The sequence below is a fragment of the Portunus trituberculatus genome, chromosome 46 (assembly GCF_017591435.1).
Source record: "Portunus trituberculatus isolate SZX2019 chromosome 46, ASM1759143v1, whole genome shotgun sequence".
Taxonomy (NCBI): Eukaryota; Metazoa; Arthropoda; class Malacostraca; order Decapoda; family Portunidae; genus Portunus; species Portunus trituberculatus.
The window spans coordinates 25,325,324-25,353,092 of NC_059300.1; the positions used below are offsets into that span (position 1 = coordinate 25,325,324).

Genomic DNA, 27,769 nt, shown 5'->3' on the forward strand with positions numbered 1-27,769 from the left:
TATTGGATAAATGAGAAGAAGAGAGAAACAGGCTACTAGGGAAAGAAGAAAAAAAAAAAAACATAAACCAAGCCTGTACACGTGACATCAGAAAGCAGGCAACTTAGAAAAAGTACACAGATAAACCTAACCTGTACCTACCACTGACCCACCTACCTCTCTGTCTCTCTGTCTCTCCCTCCCCAACAACAGGACTCCCTCTTCGTGCTGTACCCACCCCAAGATGAGGAGGACATGATAGAGCGGCGGTCCTACCCAGAAGTCCCGCTGCCTCACCAGGCCCACCGCATACAGGTGAAGTGCATCAATCTACGTCTGGAGCTGGAGATTGAGCCCATCTTTGCCACCATGGCCTCTACAACCTGAGGGACAAGAAGAAGGTCTCAGAGAATTTCTGTTTCGACATGAACCCGGAGCCGCTGAAGAGAATGCTGACCTCACACATTCCCTATCAGGTGTGTGTCTTTACTTAATTGTTATAGAAAGTGCTGACCTCACACATTCCCTATCGTGTGTGTCTTTACCTAGTTGTTATAGAGAATGCTGACCTCACAAATTCCTTATCAGGTGTGTGTCTTTACCTAGTTGTTATAGAGAGTGCTGACCTCACAAATTCCTTATCAGGTGTGTGTGTTTGCTTAGTTGTTATAAAGAATGCTCATCTTACACATTTCCTATCAGGTGTGTCTGTTTACTTAGTTGTTATGTATGGGATGTGGGTTGTACTTGTGCTGTCCTCTCTTTGTATCTTGTGTCCAACAAGGCCTTAAGTTCACATATTGTCTGCACATGCTCCTCTCTCATCATTTCCATTCCTCATATATCTACTGCTCCTCGGGAAAAGCTATTCATTTTTGTATTCTTTCTGTAATTGTCTTTTCTTCCATTTCCTTTTGTGTCTCATGTTGCTTTTTTATTTGGTCTTCTCCATTGAGCATATCTAGCTATGTTCTTTGTAATGTCATAAGTTGCTATCAAGTTTCCTCTTTCCCTTTTTTTGTTCCAGCATTATCAATTCCTGTTCTGATTGCATTTCCTCATACAACATTTTTGATAAGTGGTGTGTGTGTGTGTGTGTGTGTGTGTGTGTGTGTGTGTGTGTGTGTGTGTGTGTGTGTGTGTGTGAGAGAGATACTGGAAACAAGATTACAGTTATGGTATACTACATTCACATAATATTTTATAAGTCATCACTTTAAATTCATGAGTATTCTCAGTATCTACTGCGTCACTGTTCATATCACTCCCCTGATCAGTACACTAGTAGGAGGAAAGTAGTATTACATCCTCTGGAACTCCTTGCCTGCTTCTGTATTTCCAACTTCCTGTGACTTGAGTTAGTTTAAGAGCAAGGTTTCAAGACATTTATCCCTTTCTTTTGTCAACTCTCCTGGACCTGTAAGAGGGCTGACAACTAACCAGGCCTTTTTTTTTTTTCACTGTGTATGTTGCCCACGGCCAGCTTTCCCTTCTTCCATAAATAAATCAGGTTCTTTTCAGTTGCTGCGAATCTTTTTCTCTTTTGTAAACCCCATATCTCTCACTAATATGTCTTGATCATATCTCTCCATTATTACCATTGCTCTCTACATTACTATAAAATCTTGGTGTTCTTTCTCTCCATCCCTCAGTCTGCCTCTTACTCATATCCTTTTCTTTGTGCATTGCTGTAGAATCTCTGTATTCCATTACTATTCTTCTGTCTTCTATACACTGTCTTTTCCTGCGCTATTTTCACATCTGTACCCCTTCAGGACATCTCTACCCTGAGCCGTACCTGCATCTTCGACATCACTTATCCCTCCAGTGACCTGTTCCTGGTGGTGCGCTTGGAGAAGGTGCTGCAGGGGGACATCAGTGACGTGGTGGGGCCCTACATGAAGGATGATGCCGTGAGTATCTATGTCTCCAAATGGTACTGTAATCTCTCTCTCTCTCTCTCTCTCTCTCTCTCTCTCTCTCTCTCTCTCTCTCTCTCTCTCTCTCTCTCTCTCTCTCTCTCTCTCTCTCTCTCTCTCTCTGATGACAGTATTTTTTTAATCTTCATGTGTCTCCTATTCTTTTTTTTTTCTTCTCAATACTAGTCTTTATTACTGTTCCTCCATGCAATTTCCATTCATCTTTCCCTCTTTCTGTAACTTTTTTTAATACTTTTCCCTTTCTTTTCCCATCACTCATCCTTCTCTCTTCCCAACATCCCTCTCTTTCATTCCCCTCATTTCACTGTCCTTTCCTCCTTGAACTATCCATCTTTTGTTGCCTTCTTTCTCACCCTCCTACCCGCATCCTTCTGTCTCACATCTACCTGTCCTCCCCACAGAATCGTGAGAAGCTCAAGTCAGCAGCTGTCGCGTGCTGTGAACGTCTGGGGAAGATCCGAATGCCTCTTGCCTGGACTGCCATCAACCTCATGAACATCTTTAATGGCGTGCACAGTGACAGGGAAAATGCACCTGAGCGTGAACCTTCTGGCTCTAATAGTCTAGGTGTGTGTGTGTGTGTGTGTGTGTGTGTGTGTGTGTGTGGGATGCATTATCTGATGTTTTCCTCAAGAGTTAATGAAATGGTTTGAATATTGAACCATTAGCTGTCAAAATTCAAGAATCAGTGTTGTATTAATGGCAATAACTCTTGCATCATCAAGGTATGCTTAATGCTTAGTATTCTGGTGTGAATTCAGAGCCCCTTGACTGCAAAAATACACAAAGATACTGACATAGGATTTTTTCCAAGCTGGTAAGATCTTTCATGGCAGTGTAACTCATATGAGAAAAGAAAATAAGACAAGTAGGATAGGAAAAAAAAAGTAGAACCAGTGTGTGTGTGTGTGTGTGTTTTTTTTTTTTTTTTTGTGTGTATATGAGAGAGAGAGAGAGAGAGAGGGAAACAAAGCAGGGATGCAATGTATGTACAGGAACACCTGGAAATACTGAGACCCATCCAGCACCTTGTATCAGCAACAGGCATCAACATAGATCATGCTATAGTCTGACCATTTTATGAAGATCACTTAGGCGTTGGCTTTTTCGGGGATTTTTCGGCCTGCGACGCTGCCAAACCTTGTGCTGGGCAAATTAAGGGATTAGAGCCTATGTGTCAATGAGAACCTTGCTTCCCACACACCACCTCTCTCTCTCTCTCTCTCTCTCATCCTGGCTGGTAGCAGGAGAGGAAGTGACCCATGGATTAACGCGGTCACTTTGACCTGTGACCTCACTCGGTCACCCAGAGGGATGTGACAACGCTCAGAGAAAACGTTGTCAAGTACTGTTGTGTTTGCAAAAATAATGCAAAATATATTTAAGAATAAACACAAATTACTCTAACTTGCCTTTTAGAGCATCACAATGTATATGTACTACAACACTATTCAGTTTATAAGTATTAAGTACCTGACTTGAGGTGCATATTGGTACAAGTGTGACAGCGCCGCAGGCCGGGAAATCCCCGAAAAAGCCAACGCCTAAGTGATCTTCATAAAATGGTCAGACCATAGGCTTCTTTTTCATACTGATACAGTGTTACCATGCCTCCGCTCCTCCAGATCGCAAGCAGAGTTCATCCAGCTATGATGAACTGAAGAGGAAGAGTGGGTCTGGCTCTCTCACGCGGCGTGGCTCCCTGGAACGGCGCAGCTTTAGTGAGAAGCGGCGCAGCTGGTCACCGGAGGAGTTTGGGGCATGTTTGGACTCCTTCCGCCCTGTTACTCTCACTGTCTCCTCCTTCTTCAAGCAGGTCAGTTCAGTGGCTTTGTTTGTGCCAGTGTATGCTGTGAGGGTCTTGCTGTGGGTGTACGTATGTGGCCAGTTGTGCTATGCCTAAGTTTCTTGGATCCATAAGACCCTTTCTATGAGGGCTGAAGCAAGTAAGAGTGTGAGTGGTGAATGAGTGTTTCATGCTTTGTCTGGGCCTCTCTATGTGGGATTGCTGGCTTGGTATATGGTAGATAGATAAGAGTTTGTTGGCACTTATTGTAATGGTGTGAGATAGATCAGTGCTAGAGTAATCTCTAGTTACTGAGTAGCTAGAGGTTACTCATTATTAAGTATTTACTAATAATTTATCTAACTATGGAAAGAAAGAAGAGTGTTTGTTATTGGCAACCTGCAAAGTGAAAAAAAATGGAAAAGTAAGTTTGGGAGCAAGAAAGAAAGGAGAATTCCACATCTTTCATTGCAGGAAGGGGACAAGCTGAGGGATGAAGACCTGTACAAATTCCTGGCAGATCTGAAACGTCCCTCTAACCAGCTGAAGAAGAAGTGCCTGCCAGGCCTCCTCAAGCTGGACATCTCCCCCGTCCGTGACCAACCCAAGTACTGCCTCACCTCAGAACTCGTCAAGCTGCATCCCTACCCAGGTGACCTTCCTTTCTTTCTCTTTACTTGGATCATGTCTTATTTACAGGTGATTTTATTTCCTCACTGCACACTTCTGTATTTCCCTTCCTTTTCATGCTTTGTACACTTTCTTTTTTCTTCCTTCCCTACTATGCACACTTCTGTATTTTCCTTCCTTCCCTACTGTGCACACTTTACTTGGATGGTGTCTTACTTGTGACTTCTCCCTTGCTTGCTTAACATCTTACTTATTCTACACACATAAATAGATATTTTTTAAAGATGACTTTTCTCAGTCATTGTATTTTTTTTTCTTAATCCAAGTGACTTCTTTCTAATCTTAAACATTTTTTTTTCCCTTGTGATTTTAACCTCACTCTGTGCATGTATTTTTTCCAACGGATATTTCATGTTAAGCTGATTTTTCTTTTATGTCCTATGCATACATTTTCTCTTGGTGATCTCTATTTTCTGCTGGTGATTCATGCTGTTTTTATATTACCCTATTTATCATCTTCCCTAATCAGTGTCTTTAGTTAACTGTAACGTGGCTAGCATTAAGAATATATTCATGCTTTATAAGTGAAATGTTCCTTTCATTGGTCTGTGTTGTGCTGTTGTTTGCACTCCAAAGTAAAAATAAATCAGCAGCAAAATTAAGTTCTACAAAATGAAAATTGACAATTGAATGCATCATAAAGTAATGTGCACATGTCTAATCCACCAGTTAATCGCTCCTTAATTATTTACATTCATTTAGTAGACTTAAAGCATTTTCCTAATTCCTGTATCCTTGGCTTTGAATTTCATGCCATTAATAAACCTGCTGGGATATCCTTATTTGTCTATGGATGCAGGTGTCTGTAGTGTACTGTGAGCTGTGAGTGCTGGGGTGGTCTGGGGTGTGATCTTGCTTGTGGAATGTGTCTGCCACTGGTGGTTTGGTGGTGTGGGATGTGGTATAACCTTCTCAGACTTGCATACGTTTTCAGGCATTAGTATTAACTCAGGGACTGGCGAAGACCAGACTAATAACCAGTAGATTAGGCTGCATTCTAATAACTCCTTGTATTCAGAGTCATCACTTGAGAAAGCCTCTGAATAAAAGTGCTCTCCTGTGGAGGAATGTGTAGTTTTGGGAGGCATTCTCAGGTGGTGGTGAGGAATACTTACATAATCTAGTCTAACCTTATTGCAGCAGATGACACTGAGGAGCAGGAGGACAAGGACTGTAAGTGCTGTGTGTTTGAATTGCTTGGCTCCACTTGCTTAGCTTTAGTCATGTCATGCTTGCTTTGCTCTATGAACCACTCTCCTGCATTTTCTTTCTTTCCTCTTAAGAAACATTCCCTTCCTCACAAAGAATTAGTTGTGCACATATCCTGACCAGGATTACAGCCATTGAATTCACTGACTTTGTACCATTTGTTATTTGCAGTGGATAGTTCAAGTCCTCATGCATCTGTAATTTAGTTTATAGTGGCCATGCAGCAAACCTCCGTTTTTTCATGGTTCAGTCATCACCGGTTAACTTTTGCACACTTTTTTCACTGGAACCTAACTGTTTCTTCAGTGCAGGAAATCTCACTTTATTGCAAAAAATGTTGCTATTATATTTGATAAAATACTAATTAAATCAAGATGTGAGTTGTGGAAATACCAAGACATATATATATATTGGTAGGTGGCTTACAATTAGCTGTAGCCTTACCAGTGGCCAATCCAAGCACTATTTATATTTTTGGTTCCCTCTGATTGGCCACTGAAAATGTGCCTTCCTTAAAGAAGGAAGCAGGACCACATTACCTCCCTACAGGCCCACATTTCCCAGTTCAGTGTGTCTCTGCCTTAGCTACATAGCCATGCCTACTTCAGCTATTCACCACTTTTATATGCTTATTTGTTCCCTTTGAAGAGATGTAAATGCTCTTCTTCACTGTACAGTACATCATCATCACCATCATACTGCATAGCAGTTCATTATCTCCATTCATCTCATTTTTTTCTTAATGATTTTTATAAACTGTGACATACATACATAAACTGTGACATACATGCATAACTGTGAGAAACATCATTTGATATGAAGGGTATTTTAAACTTAGTGGCCTATATTTTGCTCTCATATATCTTGAAATGACATCTAGCAACTCGAGGTGAGTGAGTCCACATTCCCATTATGTACAAATAAGTACTTGTATCTAACTGTTGAAGTAGAAGAAGCTTTTTACTTTACATTATGCTACATAAATATACTCAAAGTGTAGCTTACTGTGCAAATCAAAATAGGTAATCTTAAACTAAAATTAAATTACTGTATATTACTGTACTGTGTTTAATGCTTTATCTAAACACCCTCCTCCCCGCAACAGCAACTATCTGTCCATTAGTTCCCTCCACAACAGAACAACTCTCTACAGCAGCTCACTGCTCACTACTTACTATCTCCAGTTATGAACTGATATTTGTTTCCCTATTCTTTTCCATGAAGTCTTTCATCTTATAACAATGGAAATGATTTTTGAGAACTTTTTGTGCTGATAATTATGCACCATAGGTATGACTGCCATAACCCTATTGTTCAGTTGGCAGGTTAATGAGATGGCAAATAGGCATTTTAGGGGTAACGTCAATATAATGCAGATTTTTGGTACTTCACAGGTACATTTGGAACATAACCCAGTGATAGACTAGAGGTTCACTGTATTTACTGATAATTGAATTGGTTTATAGTTATTTAAAGTCTGTTGAAACTTGTATATGAAAATTATTTAACTGTCAGGTGACAAAAATAATAACTGACTTATCTAAGCTTTTGAAGTAAGAGATAAGTATGCAACTGTGTGTGTGTGTGTGTGTGTGTGTGTGTGTGTGTGTGTGTGTGTGTGTGTGTGTGTGTGTGTGTGTGTGTGTGTGTGTGTGTGTGTGTGTGTGTTTCACTGTTTGATCTGCTGCAGTCTCTGACGAGACAGCCAGACGTTACCCTACGGAACGAGCTCAGAGCTCATTATTTCCGATCTTCATAGGCCTGAGACCAGGCACACACCACACACCGGGACAACAAGGTCACAACTCCTCGATTTACATCCCATACCTACTCACTGCTAGGTGAACAGGGCTACGTGAAAGGAGACACACCCAAATATCTCCACCCGGCCGGGGAATCGAACCCCGGTCCTCTGGCTTGTGAAGCCAGCGCTCTAACCACTGAGCTACCAGGCGTGTGTCTGTGTGTGTGTGTGTGTGTGTGTGTGTGTGTGTGTGTGTGTGTGTGTGTGTGTGTGTGTGTGTGTGTGTGTGTGTGTGTGTGTGTGTATTTACCTAGTTGTAATATACAGGAAAAGAGCTGTGCTGGTGCTGTCCCGTTTCCATATCTACACAAATCCAACATTTCTTTGAACTTGTTGATTGTCTTTGCTTCAACAACTCTCTTATCTAAACCATTCCACACCTCTACACATCTTTGTGGAAAGCTGAACTTCTTGATATCTCTCCTGCAGTTGTCTTTTCTTAATTTCTTTCTATGTCCTCTCGTGTCACTGTTGTCCCAGATTAGTAAGTCTTTTCTATCTAATTTCTCTAGTCCATTTATGTGTGTGTGTGTGTGTGTGTGTGTGTGTGTGTATGTGTGTGTGTGTGTGTAATTCATTTTCATCACAGGAATAAATTTGCAAGATACTACACAAAAACTGTTAATATTTATCACTGTCTGATAATATGCCTTGTGTGTGTTTACTTCAGGAAGTACACAGACTATGTGAACTTTGGCAGTTCTTACAAAGTATTGTTTGATTTTTTTTTTTTTTTTTTATGTAGGAAAGAGGGCCAGCCAAGGGCAAAAAAAAAAAAGAAAGAAAGAAAAGATAAAAAAAAAAGCCCACTTGAGTGCTGGCTCTCTACTAAGAGGAAAAGTGTCAGCCAAAATCAGGGAGCAAATGCCTCGATACCTCCCTCTTAAAATAAGACAAGTCACAGGAAGTCGGAAATACAGATGTTGGAAGGGGTTCCAAAGTTTACCAGTGAATGGTATGAATGATTGAGAGTACTGGTTAACTCTTGCATTAGGGAGTTGGACAGAATAGGGATGAGAGGAAAAAGAAAGCCTTGTGCAGTGAGGTTACAGGAGGAGGGGAGGCATGCAGTTAGCAAGATCAGTAGAACAGTTAGCATGAAAATAGCGATAAAAGATAGAAAGAGATGCAACATTTTGGCGGTGAGAAAGTGGCTGAAGACAGTTAGTCAGATAAAGGGAGTTGGTGAGATGAAAAGCTTTTGATTCCACCCTATCTAGTAAAACTGTGTGACTGGAACCCCCCAAACATGTGAAGAGTACTCCATACAGGGGAGGAGCCAGATGGTGGAAAACTCGAAGATTCAAGAGCATGGGCATGAGAGCAAGTTAAGTCGTTGCATACATAGATGCAACATCCAGCTTTGGAGCGAAAGTGAAAATAGAGAAAGTAGGAGGGAACAGAGAAGGGGCTACTGTCAGTTGCCTCAGACAGGTGTGTTTCAGTGAGGAAAAGAAGATGAGGTTTAGTAGAAGAGAGGTGGTATTCCACAGATTGAAAATTAGATCTTAAACCACAAATGTTGCAAAAGTTAATGTAGAAAGAATTGAGGGAGGTGTCAAGGCATTTGGGGTTGTCTGGAGAAGAGTCTGACCTGGAGACATTTCTGGTCCCCTCCCCAGGAGGGGACTCTGAGGCTTGTTGTTGAGTCACTATTTTTCTTTTAAATTTGATTTTCAAGTGAAGGGTGTATGTGTGGTAAGTGCATGTAGTTTTGTGTGAAGAAGGAGAGTTGTCTTTAGACGGCAAGCTGTGACTGCCCCCTTGAGTTGCGAGACACAAAGGGAAATGTTCAGTGAGATCACAGCTAGCTTTAATGGAAGGTTCACAGCACCTCCTGAACTAGTGCTATTAGACCTCACTGGGAGTGAATTATCGTTTCGGTAGGTGTCCGCTACCTACCTCATGTACATACTTTGCTTCATGTTGTCTCTTGGTCCTTTCTCATTTATTGATCATTGTCATTCAGGCATACAAAGTTAACATTTTAGAGTGGAGCTTTTCACTCTTTAATGTAACTCAACTCCTTGTACCTGAGTATTTAGTAAACTACCTTGAAATGTAAATCATTGCCTTTAACCTCCACACAGTGATGCAAAGAGTGATTGAATGTGCTGTTGTCCATCTATGCAAATACTTATTGTTGTACATCGTTTGAGCTTTTTTCTTTGTTGTTGTTGTGCATGACTAGCATTTCTTTACTACTTCTATTATAAATGATGTTATGGTGATCAGGTCTGTCAGTTACTGTCATCATTCTTCACTTCAGTTTGGAGAGGATAATTTTGATCTCTGGGAGGACAAAAACATTGGGTGGAAGGAAGTAGCTTTTATATGAATTGCACATAATGTGTTTTGTTTCCTCTTGCACATATTCAGGATGTTGTGTTGACTTCACCTCTCTTCCAAAGAATCAGAATAGCAAATACAAAGAAAGAATTACTATTATTATTGTTATTATTATTATTATTATTATTATTATTATTATTATTATTATTATTATTATAATAATTGTTGTTGTTATTATTATTATTATTATTATTATTATTATTATTATTATTATTATTATTATTTTGTTTACTAATACAGTGGAGACTCAATACTCAAACATCTAAGTACTTGAACTTTTCAATGCTCCAACGTAAAAGTTCAATTTAATACTCGAAAAAATACCTAATACAGTAGTTGAACATCCACACCCATGATTGTAAACTAAGGCTCCCAGGCGTCCCCCTTCCCTTTCTGCTAGTTGTGACGTGCTGCCGTGGTCATCAGAATAACATTCTCCTGCATTCTATCTAGTTTTTCATTTATAAACTTACATTAACACAAAAGGCTTATTAGTGGTGAAAATATCTGGTAATCAAACGGCCACACATTTGGTTGTATACAAAGCTCTGTCAATTCCCTTCTCACAGCAGCCACTGTATGGTTCTGATACTGTATAACTGGTAATACCGGTAATACTGGTATACCTGACATTGGTGTGTATCCCTAGTCCTGCCGCAGTCTTGAGAAAAACAACATTCTTCTGCGTTCTGTTCGGTAATTTTTCATTTAGAAACTTAAGATGGCACCAAAGAGGCTTATTAGTGATAAATAAGGAATCTGATGAGAGTGTAAGTGTTAGTGAGCCATGGCACTCCATTAATGGATTCACAGGAATCACACCTGGAGAAACTTTACAAAGATATTTTCATGGATGGTGACTCATTCTCCAGCGACCTCCCTCTTCCTCCCCACCCTTCTGTCCTCCTCTTCTACGTTATCCATCACCAGCATTCATTTACAGTATGTATGTACAAATCATAATTGTAAAAAAATAAAATAAATAAAGATACAGGCAACTCCCACTTAACGAAGGGGTTACGTTCCTAAAAACACTTCGTTAAGCGAAACTTCGTTAAGCGAGCCGATTATAACAAGTTTAACCCCTGACTTAAACTTCCATTGAGAGTAAACAAAGTGAGAGTGCGTCATAGTACAGTGAAAGGTTTAATGAAAGTAAAAATTATGAAGTTAAACATTTAGGCAGTTTAATTTAAGTCACTATAATGTATGCTAATGTATGTATGTACGTAACTTTATAATGTTGATGATCTTAAATTTATAAAGAGAGGGAGAGTGAAACGGGAAAGACACTAGCCGGCAACCTGTGGAATGTAAACAAAGGGCGCATCATTGTATCACATACAAAACTTATGTACCACATTTCCACAAAGCTTTCCATTTTATCCATTGTAGAGTCACGAGTCCAGGTGGTTCTTTTAGCTTGCAAGGAAGATACGTTCTCACCAGCCTTCTTAATAGAGTCTGCTGACTTGAAAATAGTAGAGACAGTAAATGGAGGCAAGATGGTGGCGAGCATTGCTATAGTTTTCTCGTCTCTCTCTTGTGTCTGTGAATAATATCCAGCTTCACTTCGAGAGTAAGAGACTTCCTGGTCTTCTTAGGAACGCTAGGCAACATTGCAGGACGTTTTGGTGGTAAGTTGAGCCTGTTCAGAACATCAACAGCGATGCTGTTAATGTTTTGAACAGGGGAGTGAGTGATGCGCGTGTTGTCCACGAGAGGCTTGATCTTGATCTTGATTCCACAGGTGTTCCAGGATTTTTCCTGAGGCAGGCCTTAGTATCGGCAGCTCCTGGTGTATTCAAAAGCCTGTCGGCTTGCATGATACTGCAGAGCTTTCAAACTTGGAAAAAATTACCTGGATAAAACTTCGTTAAAGCGAGTTTGGTGTTCGTTAAACGAGCAGATGTTAGTAAAATTAAACCTTCGTTGTAGCAAAATTTTGTTGTGTGAACCTTCGTGAAGCGGGGGTTGCCTGTACATTGAAATTTTTATAAACTTTAGGTTTTGCTAAGATTAGAATGAATTACCTGATTTATAGGTAGCAATAGTTGAACTTTTTTGTACTCGAACAGCCATTTGGAACGAATTAAGTTTGAGTATTGAGTTTCCACTGTATACTTTACTATCACATTTTGGATGACTTTAGTCTCATCTCCACAATGTTGCAAGTATCATGTCTCAGAGTATTATCAGTTATTTGAAAATTGGCAAAAAAATTTTAATAAAGAAAGGAAATTCAGAATGATATTATCTTTGCTACAAAAAGATAGCATTACATTGGAAAAATTAATTTGTCTTAAATTGTTTATGTAGTTTTAGGAAGTTTAGAAATCCCAGCCTGTATATGTTGCATGTACGAGTAAGCTTGAAAGTCTGTAGTTTACAATAGATAATGAGTCCATACAAGATCTAGAATGTAGATAGAATTTATAGAGAAAGAAAATACATGCTTGCTCTTTCATAATAGGAACAGTGTAATTGAGATGCTTCTGTTGATTGCTATGTACAAATCCTGACTCACATGGAATTTTCCCTCACTGAAGATGAAAAGTGCCGGCCAATTAAGGAGATTGTGGAGTTCCCTCCCCGAGACATCCTGGTGCCCCATTACTTCTACAGAAACTTGCTCTACATATCCCCTAAGGATCTCAACTTCAACAACAGACCAGGTGAGTGCTCAGGCTGACAACATTCTGAGATAAGTGTTCATCTTTGCTTTGCTTTAAGCCCAATTATGGAAGGAATGCTTTCTCTTCTCTGTTGTGATTGGGAAGACAGCCTTACTATATGTATGTATGTGCCTATGTATGTTGTTTGATAATTTTATGTTTATTCTGTTTATGGTGAATGTATTGTGATCACCGTATCATTACTTCCTCTAATATGATAGGAAGTATTTAACAACAACCTTCCTCCTCCTCCTCCTCCTCATCCTCATCCTTCTCTTCCTTATTGTCCTCCTCTTAATAGTGGTACTATAGTCACATAGACAGCCTTATTAGGCTCAGTAAGACTTTTGCTGTCTGTCTTTCTTTGTATTGTATTGCTCCTTGTCCTCCTCCAGGATCAGCACGTAACATTGCTGTCAAGATCCAGTTCATGGCTGGGGAGGAGGAACATGCAGCCCTTCCTGTAATTTTTGGCAAGTCATCCTGCCCTGAGTTCACATCTGAGGCATACACTGCTGTCACCTACCACAACAAGTCCCCTGATTTCTATGATGAATTCAAGGTGAAGCTTCCAGCAGTGCTTGGAGACCAGCATCACATCCTGTTCACTTTCTACCACATATCCTGCCAGAAGAAGAATGAAGAGAAGACCATTGAGACGCCTGTGGGATACACTGTGAGTCTTGTGCTGGTGTTGAGGGAGAGAGAAAGAGAAAGAGAAATATTATTGACCACTACAATGTAGGTAGTACTGGTAAATCTACTTTATAGCTGTACAAAGAGTGTATTAAAAGATAATAATACAAATGCAAATATTCTATGATGATTATGACAACAGTAAGATCTTGAATTCTGTGCTGTTTCACATTTTCCTCTTACTCATTGGTGGTGTCAGACATTTTTGCCTGATATACATTTGCCAAATGTTAACTGAATAAACAATGGTAAAACACAGCTGCATCTAGAGGAGGAAATTTTCAGTTATACATACATTACTAATTTTGATTATCTGAATGTGGACTATGAACCATATTTCATTCTTCTCTTTGAATTCCTACTTATCTTTTGGTTGTATTCAGACATATTGAGATTGGTATATAGATAGATAAACATGTCACAGCAAACAAGTGTAATAGCAGTATATCCTGGATGCCTTCAGTGGCTCCCAGTGTACCGGGATGGCAGCCTGCAGACTGGGGAACACAGCCTGCCAGTCATGATGGAGCGGCCGCCCAGCAATTACCCGTACATAACCGCCAACATCCAGCTGCCCGGCACCAAGTGGGTCGACAACCACAAGGGTCTCTTTACTGTCTGCATGGAGGCCATTTCATCAGTTCATGCCCAGGTAATGATGTGACACTGCCTGCCTCCACACACTCTCCTCATGTGATCTTCCATTCTTGCACTTGCTTTCCTCAAGTGCTGCTGGTAAGGATTTAAATTATGAAATCCTCTCTCCCTCCACACACCCTCCTCATGTGCTCTTTTTCTTATTCTCACACTCCCTTTGCATCCTTTCTTCTCACATCTTCTCATAATTATCCCTGTATTTTTCTGTGTCATCATGTGCTCTTACATACACATCTGTCCATATTGTCTCTGCATCTTCCTGAGCCATGTACTCTTGTCTATTTACTTTTTTATACACTTCCCCTATAATCTCTCCTTCATGTGTTTCATAGTTCTGTCTGTACTCTTCCTCTCACCTTACTTGTGTTGCTGTTGGCTCCTCCTTGTGTTCCTGTTTTAAGTGCAAGTCTGAAATACTAATGAAATATGTCATTGAAAAATTACCAGCATTCTGAGCAGGTGTGTCCTCTGTACCCTGTCTGTCTTCCAGTTGTGAATGTGTAGTATGTGGATTGCTAATGATAGCACCAGTAAGAAAAATAAATAAATAATACATTTAATTGTATATGATCTGTGATTTTATACACAAATGTATATCAAGCTAGTGGTACAAAAAAGCAAAGATAGAAAGTGGTTGATGCATTTTTCATTTAGAGGTTTTAGGAGAGAGGTATAATCTTATAGATCTTTTATTTTCATTTCTGCTCAGGACAAACAAATTGACTGCTTCTTCAACTTATGCAAAATGGTGGAGGAGGGAAACATCCCAGCACGCATTGGAGAAGCCAACATGGAGGGGGAGCTGAAGAAGGCGTGAGTAGACTATTATTTTCTTGAAGTTGCCCAGTGATCTTACAAGTGTGATACCTTGAGTAGACTTGCATTGTCTTGGGTGTATTTGACAGGATCAGAAATGCCAGTGATGATGAAATTATGCTAGGTTTGTCAATAATAATAATAATTGTTTTTATGTATGCTTGAGAACAGTCTCAATATGAAGGGACAGGGGTAAATCCGTGTATGCTGTTGGTCCTTACTGTGGATGTGTGTGGCCATCTGTGCTATGCCTAAGCTCCTAGGGTGTAGTATGGTGGTCTGTAAGATTATCTCTTTCCACCTCTTGCTGATGGAGCTAAGAGTGTGAGTGATGCATGTGTGAGTATGTGATGATTTGTCTGGGCCACCTTGTGTGGGATTACCTGTCTGAAATATAGACAAATAGATGTATGTAACAAAGCTTTTTTTCTTATACACACCTTCAGGATGGCCGACCTGTTGAACTGCAATGCTGAACCACTAGTGCGTTTCCTGCCAGTGCTTCTTGACCGCCTAATCTCCCTACTAGTGTGGCCGCCAACCCTTGCCGGCCAGCTCGTCAACATTGCCCAGGCGTGCTTTGAGACAATTGGCACCATTGTCAACCGTGTGTCGGTGAGTGGCCACTGGACCATTGGTGGGACATGTTTAAATAGATATTGCATCATTTGGCATATCATCTCCCATCATGTTTGATTAAGGTGGAAATTCGATGACTCGATATCAATATCGGTTTTTTGGCTCTCCCATTGCTATTTTTTCACTGAATTCAATAATATTTATACACAAGGTGTACGTTTATGGTGTACATCTTCAGTGTTAATTTGGTACAGAAATGTGGCGTAGTTTTTTTGCAATAAATATTTTTTCGGCGATAAGAAAATAATTCAAAATACCATTATAAAATCAAAACTAATAACAGTGTGGCAATTTCCTCTTAACCACATATAATATACATAACAACAAATAAATGTCAGCATCGGCATACACATAACCTATGTTATAAAAATTTCATTACACGCCAAATTGTTACCTTTTTTTTCATAAAAAAATTTGAGTTTATAAGCCTGTTGTAAATTTATTTGAGTGAGTTCATGCATTATCATGCTGGCATTTGTTAAGATGAGGTTGTTGATCATTTTGCTGCAAAAAGTTTTGAAATTGACCAATTACTGAAAAAGTTATTCAACAATATATGCTGAAAAACTGAAAGTCGAGAAAAACGCATTTTTCTTCAGATATGTACTTACATAATCCCTTGACAACTGCTTGGAGGCTGGTAGTGGCTGTTTAGATAGTTTCAGGCCATGTTACATCATGGGAATGTCGTCTATATAGCCTCTCTGAATGGTGAGCTCTCACTTGCCTGTCAGCCTTACAGGCTCCTGGTCCCGTTATTATCATATTAGAATATATAACATATCACTGATAGGTTCTGAATGGTGAACAACACTGTCACATTTGTCACACCGAAGATTTATAGTACAATCAAACAAATAACTTGTCACTTTTGCGGTGATTCCGTTGCCACATTCACATTTCACCAAATTGAAAATTGTTTGCAGTCTTTGTAATGATATCACTAACAAGGCACTATCCTCACTAGTTTGGTGAACTTCACTCTCCTCTGGTGGCAGGAGACTATGCCTGTAGCTTGCAGCAGACACGTGAGGGTCGGGAGTGGCAGGGGTGGTGGCGGCGGAGGTGGAAGCCTCGCCAGTACTACCACCACGTGTCTCAGGCTCCTCACTTTCTTCTCTTTTCCACCTTTTCAAGGCTTTCTGGCGGGCTGTTTCAACCTGAGTCTTTCTTTTACCACTTACACGTGGCATTGTCACAATTTGGGGACTCAACACGTGTAAAGTACGATCAACAGGTAGGCTGCAGGCACGCACACTTCCTAAGGCTGTATCAATTGGTACTGAGGATTTAGCATCTTCCTCACCCGCACTGCCTGATCCTAAACTGTCGTACAAGTACATCACGCAAAAAAAAAAATAAATAAAACAGCTCAAAAAAGGAAATAAATACAAGCAAAACAAAGACTAGAAGAAAAAGGGGCGTGTGCGCGCTTGGGTATTTAAAGGGCCGGCCCTTTAAACCCGCCATTACCAGGTAAGCAGTGCGTTATGCGCCTGGCAACTTCGGCCATAGCTTCCCTCTCCAGAGACGAACCCAAGTACCAAGTTTCCAATTTTTCAATATTTTTGACCAAATTAACGAATTTCCCCCTTAAAACTTCTTAACTGTTTTCCTTAAATTTTATCAAATTTTTTTTGAGTAAGTATTAGGAATTTGTTTAATCCTTTTGTTGCCTTTGGCTGGTTTTTCCATCTTATGTAGAAAAATATATAGATGGAAATAGCAACGATGATTTTGTGTAGTGCCACTTGGTGTATATTTTCCACTTACACATGTATTGCTCTTTTGCCTCAACCAGGGTCTGTTGGAAGACAAGAATGACCAGCATGGACGAAACAGCATCCTCTTGTCCTATGTGGCTTTCCAGTCCACTCTGCCTCATCCTGATGACAGCCCTCCCACTCCTGTTGGTCCACAGCATCCCCACCACCCACCTCCACCAAGCTCGGTCCCCACCCACCGCAAGTACTCCAGGTGAGGGAAAGATGGGGAATGAGAATGTGTGGTTTTTCAAAATGTTGTAGAAGTAAAGAACGAAAAGTGTGCTTTGGGAAGGAGTGTATAAGGGAGCTTGCATTGTCAAATGGATCATACATACAGCTTATAAGGCTCTGTGTCTGTCACAGGAGCAGCAGCAATCCTGACCTGGGGCTTGATGTAGATGCAGAGATTGGTGGCATCTTTGCACGTGGCTTGGACAGGACCAACTCAATGAGGACAGGTGGGTTGATGAGTGATGGCCTGCCACCAACTTGTTTCCACATGTTGATGATGTGTTTGATTTCTGATGTTAGATTTTATTATGGTGTATTTTTTATATTTTATTTACCTTTAGAGCCACAGAATAATTGGGAATCTTGATTAAAAGCTAGAAATTTGTCTTGTTTTATAATGAATCTTCAGGAGAGTATTATCTTAAGACTGTCATAAGAAATTAATTATGAAGTAATGGAATGAGTAAAGAATCTCTGAAATGGTACTTGCATGAAAAATTGCTATAGAAGATACTTGAGTGATGTTATGGCTACACTAAAGAGTAAAAGGTTTTTGTTTTCTTAGCTTGAATTATTTTTTTCCATGTCTGTCATACTAGATAATGATGAAGAGCAGTTGATAATGAGAGGTAAGACATTATATTCATAACATTGCTTATATTTTGCTTTAATTTTTGTATGATCTATAATAGAACAGAACACATGACGAATCTGAACTGTCCAAAGTCACTTCATGAAACCATATGAACAAATCCCAAATTCTGAAAGGATGTTCATGGGAAGACATTCCACCAATATGGAAATATTTCATTCATCAACAACATATTGCCTGAAGACATGTTGTCCCTCCACAGGCAGCAACTATGAGAACCTCATTACTCTGCAACGCTCTAGTGGGAGGAAGCTGACACATGAAGAGGTAGCACTGCAGTGGGTGGTGTCCAATGGCAAAGGAAGGGACATGGCTCTTGCTAACTCTTGGTGAGTGCCTTGCTTGTGAATCTTGTGAGGGAATTTCACTGACTTTGTTGAATTTGAATATCTCCTCCTGTGTGTCTCAGGAGGAAGATATCAGGTGCATTTGATTACCACTGAGATTTTATTTTTAGCAAAGTGTGTGCTTCTTGGTAAAGGTGTGAAACAGATGTACTAGTCACTCAGATCTCATCAGGTGACATTCTTGTAGGTTTTTATTTATAGGTGATTCAGTTTGTATCTTGCAGTATTACAAAAAGAATTTTCATTTGCTTTTAGTTCATTTACCACAGCAAAAAATAATCCATTCCACTGCTGCAGAGAAAATTGTTTTTACTGTCTAAGAATAAATATTTATGCAATTGTTGGATGACCAGTTGCTGTGAATGATTATGTACTGTGATATGTAGAATGTTTCAAACTAACGTGATTCAAGCTATTTTTTTGTCCAGTTATGTGACCAAGAATAAAGTTTTTAATTGTCACTAAGAAAAATTTAATGGAAAAGATATTGAGTCAATTTGATTTTGTTGTAATGCAGTAATGATTTAAGGAATGGATAGGTATTGATGTCTTAATCTTTTTTGTTTGCCAAGTGTGTGCCTTTCTTTCTTCATATGTTCAGTGAGATGCAGCAGGATGCATACTTAACCACTGTGTTTCCCTCTCTGGCAGGTTCTTCTTTGAGCTGATGATCAAGTCCATGATAGAACACTTGGCCAGGACAGGGAGTTTGGACTCTCACCGTAAGATGAGGTTCTCTCATCAGTTCTGTGATGATATTCAGAATCTCACGTCCTCCATTACTAATGATATCATTGCCCACAACACCAAGGATGTTAAGGACACTCGGGTAAGCCAGCCTTCACTGGTGTCTCATTCTGTTTTGAACTCCCCTCCCGAGGTAAGGGACAAGGATATCATGGTACAAGTTTACAGTAAGGTTTTCTCATGTATACAAGCTGCATTTATCTCTTTTAATCCTTCAATATTCAATATGATGATGCTTTTGTAGGTACCATTACACACCATTAGCATATATGATAAAACTTTTTTACTTCCAGTTTCCTTGTCCAGTATCCCTATTGCATTAAGGCTAGGACTGTGCCTCCTAATGAAGGATTTGGTTTTGGCATTTGGGAATCATTACCCCAAGTGGATGCCCTTCCTATCCTCAGACCATGGCCTGAATTTGAACCTATGCAACTTGGTCCTCAAAGTATGCATGGTCCCAATGTACTACAATGGACCCCAACAATGATATCTACATAGGCGTCATATTTACAATACGTCTTAGTTGTTGTGGAGTGATTCTGTATTCTGTCTTGGGTCTAGCTAAAGACTGTATAGTGTCCTTCAGGTACTATTGTTTCTTCCACTATCCATGTCCTCAACAATCATGTAAATGACCTACACCATGCCTCACCCTGTATCCAGAGTGAGAAAGTCTCATTGGCATAGCCTACATCACAGTTTCCCCCTATGGTTCCTCCCTTATCCTTATTCCCCTATTGTTTTATTCCATACCCCTATACCAGAGAGAGGAGAGAATATTGGTGGATGGTATTGGTAGGTAGATACACTGATATTCTTCAAGTTTTCTTCATATATATATATATATATATATATATATATATATATATATATATATATATATATATATATATATATATATATATATATATATATATATATATATATATATATATAAGCTTTGTCTCCTTTATAACATTGCAAGCTGAAGAGATTCATATTCTTTGATTTCCTGTGCTGCTTTGCATGGATTGCATGCCTTGAAAATCTTTTCAGTTGTGAGAAAAAACAGAATATTTTCAGGAGGGTTGTAGTTGTACTACATTACAGTTTATTTACAGCTTTTCAATGGGAATATGTTCCAGAGCATGTTATTCAATTGGATTCTTATTTTACTAAGTCTAACCACCAAAACTTGTAATATATTGTTGTTTATTTACATGGTATTTTGTTTAAAATTTTAAGGTAATTTGTGAATCTGATGTATAGGACAAACCACTTTTTTTTTTTTTTTTTTTTTTTTTTTTTTGATGATTCAAATGTCATCTTACATGCCAAAATATAGGGCTGAAGGATGCAGAGATGAACACTCACCAAGCACAAATCATGCATTCCTTAGTGTCTCTGTTCACACACTGGAAGTTGCATTTACTTAATGAAACACTGAACACTTTTACATTAATTCCTTCAGTTTGTGCAGAACATCAATAGCAGCCTAGCATTCTTCCTGATGGACCTCCTCTCTGTGATGGACCGTGGCTTTGTCTTCATGCTCATACACAATTACTGCAAGCAGATGAATGGCAAGATTGTGCTCCTACCTGATGCTGCACCACTCATCAACCTCAAGGTACTGTGCCTGCCAGTGTTGCACATAACCTAGGAATATTTGTTTGCTATATGCTTTATATTGACATTTTTATTGTCATGTTACTCTCTACATTTGGGGCTGACAGGGCTGATAGTGTGAATGGTGTGTGTGTGTGTGTGTGTGTGTGTGTGTGTGTGTGTGTGTGTGTGTGTGTGTGTGTGTGTGTGTGTTATAGTATGTTTTCAACTGGTTAAATGATGCATATAACTACTTGTTAGTGGTTAATTTTCTGAGTCACCATTATTTTTTATGCAGATGTGAAGTTGGAATGTGGTTAGTGAATTTGAAATAGGAAAATGATTTCCAAAAATGTATTCAGACTTGTTTCTTTTTTCAATCTATAATAGTTACATCTCTTCCACAGCTGGACTTTGTGCGCATTGTCTGCTGCCATGAGCATTTTGTGGCACTCAACCTACCCTTCTGTACTCCCCTGTCAGCCATCTCTGCCCCCTCATCCCCTTGCCCCTCAGTGAGTACCAAGAGCATGGTTGTTCCCTGTTGAGTGTTGATGTACCATAATTCACCACTATCTCCTCTTTGTTATACCTGTCAACCCCATTTCTAATTCCTTTCCTTAAGTTCATGTAACTTTATAAGATTTTATGATTACTGTCTTTATCTTCATTATACTTATTTTGTGCATCATACCCACTCATTTTCATCACTTTCACCTGTTTCCTTTTAACTGATTTTTACCTCCCTTGGATCTTGTGTAGCTTTCTTTTCCATTTCTGCACCACTCACACTCCATTTCGGTCCCACAGATTGGCTCCACCACCAGCCAGTCATCATTCATCTCTACAGTATTTGGTGGGGACCGCAGTGCCTTCATGGTGCTCTCTAGTTCCTTCCGCAGGCAGCACTTCTTGGTTGGGCTGGTGCTCTCAGACCTCTCCACTGCCCTCGAGATCAAGTACATTCTCTCTCTCTCTCTCTCTTTTTTTTTTTTTTTTTTTTTTACCCTTAAAGTACGGGGAGCTGATTTACTTTCCATCTGTTACAGCGGGGAAAAATCACACCTGTCAAAAATGATAAAAGATTTTTATCCTTATAAAAAACATTTCTTTGTTTTATTCTGAGTACAATGAAGTAGTTTTCAACATGTTATGACCTCTGAGAGCAAAGTGATTGCATATAAAAAAATTCTCCCTGAACCCATGGCAGAACCTGCCGCTAAGAAATACCCCCCAAGCTCCAATAACACAGCGTGCATGCTCTCTCTCTCTCTCTCTCTCTCTCTCTCTCTCTCTCTCTCTCTCTCTCTCTCTCTCTCTCTCTCTCTCTCTCTCTCTCTCTCTCTCTCTCTCTCTCTCTCTCTCTCTCCTTTTGGGCATTTGAATTTGATATAAAAGTAGGAACTTTTGTACTTTCATTTCATGAAAATGTGAACTCAGATATATGAAATGATGTGCAAAACAGAAAAAGAAAAAGAAACCACATATTACAAGTATTGTGGATTTCTATAATAACTGGAATCTGGCAACTCTTATTAGCAATGGGATTCACGTGACTTGGCAGATGAGCACAGTCCTGTAGAGGCAACCATGGGTGACACACACCAGCGCATTGCTCGAGGGGAGTACGTGAGGAGGTTTATGAACGTCGCTGTGAGGGTTGGTCTTTGTCTCCCAGATCACTTTCAGAATCACTACTGGAATCTTCACTTTCTTCTGTCTCAATAAAAAAGTCACTGTCCTCAGTTTCACTACCGAGTAACACTGACATAACATCACTCAGAGTACCGTTTCCTCCCTCTGAGTCACGGGTATTGCCAGATGTTGCCTCAAAATGGGAAAAGATGACCTATTGTGAGGGAACATATGTCTCAAGGCTCGAGAGGTGAGTGAGAAAAGATGCCAGATACCTCCACTTGCCCTAGGACCAATAGTGAGGGGGAGAGATTCAAACGTTTAGTGCGAAAAAATCATGAATCCCAGAACGATCCCCACCTCTCTGCAGCAGACTATACAATTGTCCGGTAACGATCATTGTACGTTAAGGGTTAAGAGACACAGTACTGGCTAAGGACAACAAAACTGAAAAAAAGAGGGTTGCTAAGAGTGCCAGTCCATAAAGAGAAGTCAAAGAGGGGACTTATTGCCCCTTCCCTTTCTTTTCTACATTGGTTCTCTTATGTATTTTTCCCTAATTTGTAGTGACACCTTATATTAACTCTTACTATAGTAATTTGAGGACTTCATGAATTGGTTCAACATTGTTACTGTGGTCATCATTTGGGAGGTTTATTTCTGGTTGTTGTGTTGTACCAATGGATTTTAATGCATCAGTGTGTATCCAGTGTTTCTTCCTTTATGTTTAAGTTCTTGGGTGTGGTAATAGTGTACAGGCAACCCCCGTTTAATGAAGGTTCACACAACAAAATTTCGCTACAACGAAGGTTTCATTTTACTACCATCTGCTCGTTTAAAGAACACCAAATTCGCTTTAACGAAGTTTTATCCAGGTAATTTTTTTCCAAATTTGAAAGCCTCACCATATCATGCAAGCTGACAGGCTTTTGAATACACCAGGAGCTGCTGGTACTAAGGCCTGCCTCAGGAAAAATCCTGTGACACCTATAGAATAAAGATCAAGATCAAGATCAAGCCTCTCGTGGACAACACGCGCGCAACACTCACTCCCCAGTCAAAACATAACAGCGTCAGCAGCAGCTTGTCTTCCCTAGCTCAACTTACAACCAAAATGCCCTGCAATTGGCCTAGTGTTCGTAAGAAGACCAGGAAGTCTCTTACTCTCCAAGTGAAGCTAGATATTATTCACAGACACGAGAGGCCAGAAAACTATAGCAGTGCTGGCCACCATCTTGACTCCATATTATACTGTCTCTATTTTCAAGTCAGCAGACTCTATTAAGAAGGCTGGTGAGACCGTATCTTCTTTGCAAGCTAAAAGAACCACCTGAACTCGTGACTCTACAATGGATAAAATGGAAAGCCTTGTGGAAATGTGGTACATAAGTTTTGTATGCAGTACAATGATGCGCACTTTGTTTACATTCCACAGGTTGCCGGTTAGTGTCTTTCCCGTTTCACTCTTCCTCCATTCATAAAGTTAAGATCATCAACATTATAAAGTTACGTACATAAATACTTTAGTGTACATTATAATGACTTAAATTAAACTACCTAAATGTTTAACTTCATAATTTTTACTTTCATTAAACATTTTACTGTACTATGATGCACTCTCGCTTTGCTTACTCTCAATGGAAGTTCAAATCAGGGGTTAAACTTGTTATAATAGGTTCGCTTAACGAAGTTTCGCTTAACGAAGTGTTTTTTAGGAACGTAACCCTTCCGTTAAACGAGGGCTGCCTGTATTTTATTTATTTATTTTTTTTTTTTTTTATATACCATGTAGGCTTTTCACGGGAATTTCTAGGCTAAAGGGGATACTTTTTTGAGGGGATACCTCCTATCTCAAAGCCCACCTGCTAGGAAACTGTTGCCCAAGTGAAGAAGCCCAACCTACACTCGGACCGTAGACAGGATTCGAACCTGTGCGCTTGGAGACCCCTCGGACCCCAAAGCACGCATGGTTCCACTGTACCACGGCAGCCCCAATATTTTTTTTATTAATTTAATGTTTATTTCCATGGAGAACATTCGCATACTCCTTTTTATCTTCAAATTTTTCCATTTCCTCATGCAAAGGTAAACTGAAATAAGGCTTTGATTAAGTAAAATAATGTAAAACCAAAGTTGATATCAATTCCAGAATATTAAAGATTATACTAACATTCATTTCAATATACTTAATGTTCTTAATCTTTCTTCTTTCCCCACTTGTTATTTATCACACACCCTCACCTTACGTCCTGTTCCCATCACTGTTACCACCACCAATCTCTCTCTCTTCCCTTCAAACATCTTCCTCTTTGCCATCCACCACAACCACAGCAACCCCACCATTCATGGCCGTGCCGTCAACACCATCCGTAACCTGCTGGGCAGCCACGACACTGACGAACGTTATGCAGATCCAGAAATCAAGGCACGGGTGGTGGCACTCTACCTTCCTCTCATCAGCATTGTGGTGGATGCTCTCCCTCAGCTCCACACCTTCATCACCTCCAAGTGTAAGGCACCAGCAGGGCCTGTCATGCTACCATGCTGGATGAAAGTTCTCTTGCTCATAGTGATCAGTAACCTCAGATAATGTCAGGGAATGGTTTAGAATTTTGTGTATGGTCAATGGACTGAGTTGCTGGATATCCTGTCTGACCAGAATAACAGCTAACAAACAGTGATGGTGGTGTTGTAGTAGCACAGCAAACACATCTTGCTTTATTACAGTGATTTCTGGATTTGATATATATTTTTGTTTTTAATTAATTATTTTTTTCATTTATTATTATTATTCTTATTTAAGGCGTTTTCAGTAGCGGCGCGGCTGGGGGCAAACGGAGTCAAACGGAGGCAAGTTTTCGCAAACGCGAGCAAACGCCTTTCCAAAGTGTTTGCTTTCGTTTGGCAAATGCTTTTTAGCCAATCAGCATGGAGCAACCCCATCAACCTCATGGAATGAGATCAAGAAGGAGTTACATTTCGAATAAAACTGAATAATAAGACGCATGTTAGGCCATAGAAATGGGTACTGTAGATGTAGATTTACGTTTAAATATTGTGCGGCATACTGGAGAGAACCGATAGAAAAAATACGGCGTGAAATAAATTAAGGAGCTGGTGGTAGCTGGTGACATGTCGCATCTATCCGTCCCTGTTGTGGGTGTTATCTGATTCCATACTTCTAGTCGTGACTTCGATACAATAATGGAGTTACTTTTCTATTATTAGGTGAAAAAATGATAATATTGTTGCAAATCCTTATATCATAAAGTAATGAATGATGGTAAAATATATTATCTGCCAAGTATTGACGTAATTCAATTATATAGGCGTCAGAAAACCGCAGTCATACATCAACAATGGAACACCTTCAAAACAAGCCCACGTAGATCAAACCACTTCCAAGGACTGAAGACCTGTTGTTTTTAATGAGTATTGCGCTGCTTGGCTCTCGGCATATACAAATGATGAAACACTGGTGACCTATAATACTCCCCATCAAGGAATAAATCCCCAAACTCTTCCACCATGCTGCTGTGTTTACGTCTTGACCACAGCGCTTGCTCAAGCGACTGATGTGTACGATAACTTCTCCCAGGGATTGAGATCACAGTGACACGGTCGTCTGGCACCACCGACGGTGTCCTTAGCACTGTCCTGTTCAGCATGAACTCAAACATGTTTGACCTTGCGGTGACGCTACTGAAAACGCCTTTATTTATTTATTATTTATTTATTTTTTTTATTTATTTATTTATTTATTTATTTATTTATTTATTTATTTATTTAATTATTTAATATTTATTTATTTATTTTCTTTTTTCAGTTCGAAACCCATTGTCATCAGTGGTGGATGACAGTGAGGGTGGTCCAACCCACATCCACCAGAATGTTGCCCTGGCCATTGCTGGGTCGTCCATGTTTGCCAACAAGGAGAGTGACTATGATGTGATACATGGGGTGAGTGCCATACATGTTTAAGAGTTTTGCTACATTTTTTTTTTTAGCCATGACTCATGATTATTTTTCTAGCTGATACAAAAGAATGTTCTAATTAATCATTATATCTCCCTCAACAATGGTGCTTTCAGAAATTCTGCCAGTCTTTTATGTGGCTTGACAAATCTTACCCTCTTTGTTTCCTTGGCTTAAGAATCTCTCAGTTAATAATTCATCATTTACACATTATTTTGTTATCATCTAGTGTGAAGTATGAGTCATGACTATGTAGAAAATTGGCTTATGTAGACAATAGTTGAACTAAGCAGTTGACAGGCATACAGTATTGACAAGGAAGCCTGTGTGGCATTGAAGCATAAAGTGGTAATGGTCACATATCTCACTGCTGATGGAAGGATGAGGCATCTTGGAGTGCAACATGGCTGTGGGGAACTGTCACCTTCCCCTCACATGTAGCTTTCCGAAGCTGTTGTACTGTTAAGGAACATGCACAATTAACATGTATTGCACTGCACTTGCATGCAGACAACTGAAGAGGAGATGGAGAATGTAAGTGTCCATCTCTTCCCTCCCTCAAGTGTGTGTGTGTGTGTGTGTGTGTGTGTGTGTGTGTGTGTGTGTGTGTGTGTGTGTATGTGTACTTGCCTGCATACATCCATACATGCATTTCAGTGTGTGTGTGTGTGTGTGTGTGTGTGTGTGTGTGTGTGTGTGTGTGTGTGTATTTGTGTTTTATGGATAAAGAGAGAGAGAGAGAGAGAGAGAGAGAGAGAGAGAGAGAGAGAGCATACATTCTTGAGTGCATCTATATGAGAGTTCATTAGTGTGTGTACATCTTTGTATAAATGTCAGTTAATGTATGTGTGTGTGTGTGTGTGTGTGTGTGTGTGAGAGAGAGAGAGAGAGAGAGAGTGTGTGTGTGTATGATATTCCATGTCATTTTGTGAAGGGGGTGGTCATATTCCATAAGAAGCTGAAAGTCACTACTACAGTGCATCATACTATTGTATAATTTCACCTCAAAACATGATTGTCATCTAGCATACCAATATCTCTCTCTCTCTCTCTCTCTCTCTCTCTCTCTCTCTCTCTCTCTCTCTCTCTCTCTCTCTCTCTCTCTCTCTCTCTCTCTCTCTCTCTCAGCTGTGAGTACCTCATCTTCATAGGTTGTCATCTTTTTAGCAGCAACAGCCCCGCAAGTGTCCTCTGAGCTCTGAAACAACCCGCAATCTGCTCATTTGCCTGCTGTGGGTCCTGCGTAATGCCGATGAGACCAGCCTGCGCCACACACTGTCCGAGCTGCCACACAACCGCCTCCACCAGTTGCTGGATGTGTTCTACATTGCTGTGTCGTGCTTTGAGTACAAGGTGGGGAATACTGGACTGTCTTCTTCATCAGGAATTCTGTTCTCAGGGATTTGTTAATAATATTTTTTTTTATTTTCACGTTTTTTTTCCTGTTATTTTTTTTTTTTTCTTTCTTTCTTTTCATATGAGAAAGAGTTTGCTGCTTTGGCTGTATAGATATATATATTCCCTGATGATTTTTTTAATTTTTTTTGTATGTTAATTTTTTCCATTTGTTTATTCAGACTTTTCTT

General features: G+C 39.8%; 1 protein-coding gene across 1 annotated transcript in view; it reads left to right on the top strand.

Annotated features, from left to right (window-relative positions):
* Window positions 1-27,769, top strand: part of LOC123520020 (dedicator of cytokinesis protein 7-like) — an 83,631-nt gene that overhangs the window by 3,670 nt on the left and 52,192 nt on the right. The window contains 24 exon segments of the mRNA XM_045281832.1: window positions 193-349; window positions 352-455; window positions 1,755-1,892; window positions 2,321-2,486; window positions 3,545-3,735; window positions 4,180-4,357; window positions 5,539-5,568; window positions 12,307-12,432; window positions 12,828-13,108; window positions 13,592-13,780; window positions 14,495-14,598; window positions 15,048-15,216; window positions 17,042-17,217; window positions 17,370-17,464; window positions 17,837-17,866; window positions 18,092-18,218; window positions 18,888-19,065; window positions 20,437-20,595; window positions 20,981-21,088; window positions 21,384-21,532; window positions 24,540-24,718; window positions 26,035-26,168; window positions 26,694-26,717; window positions 27,351-27,536. Of these exon segments, the coding sequence (XP_045137767.1) occupies window positions 193-349; window positions 352-455; window positions 1,755-1,892; window positions 2,321-2,486; window positions 3,545-3,735; window positions 4,180-4,357; window positions 5,539-5,568; window positions 12,307-12,432; window positions 12,828-13,108; window positions 13,592-13,780; window positions 14,495-14,598; window positions 15,048-15,216; window positions 17,042-17,217; window positions 17,370-17,464; window positions 17,837-17,866; window positions 18,092-18,218; window positions 18,888-19,065; window positions 20,437-20,595; window positions 20,981-21,088; window positions 21,384-21,532; window positions 24,540-24,718; window positions 26,035-26,168; window positions 26,694-26,717; window positions 27,351-27,536 (3,378 nt within the window).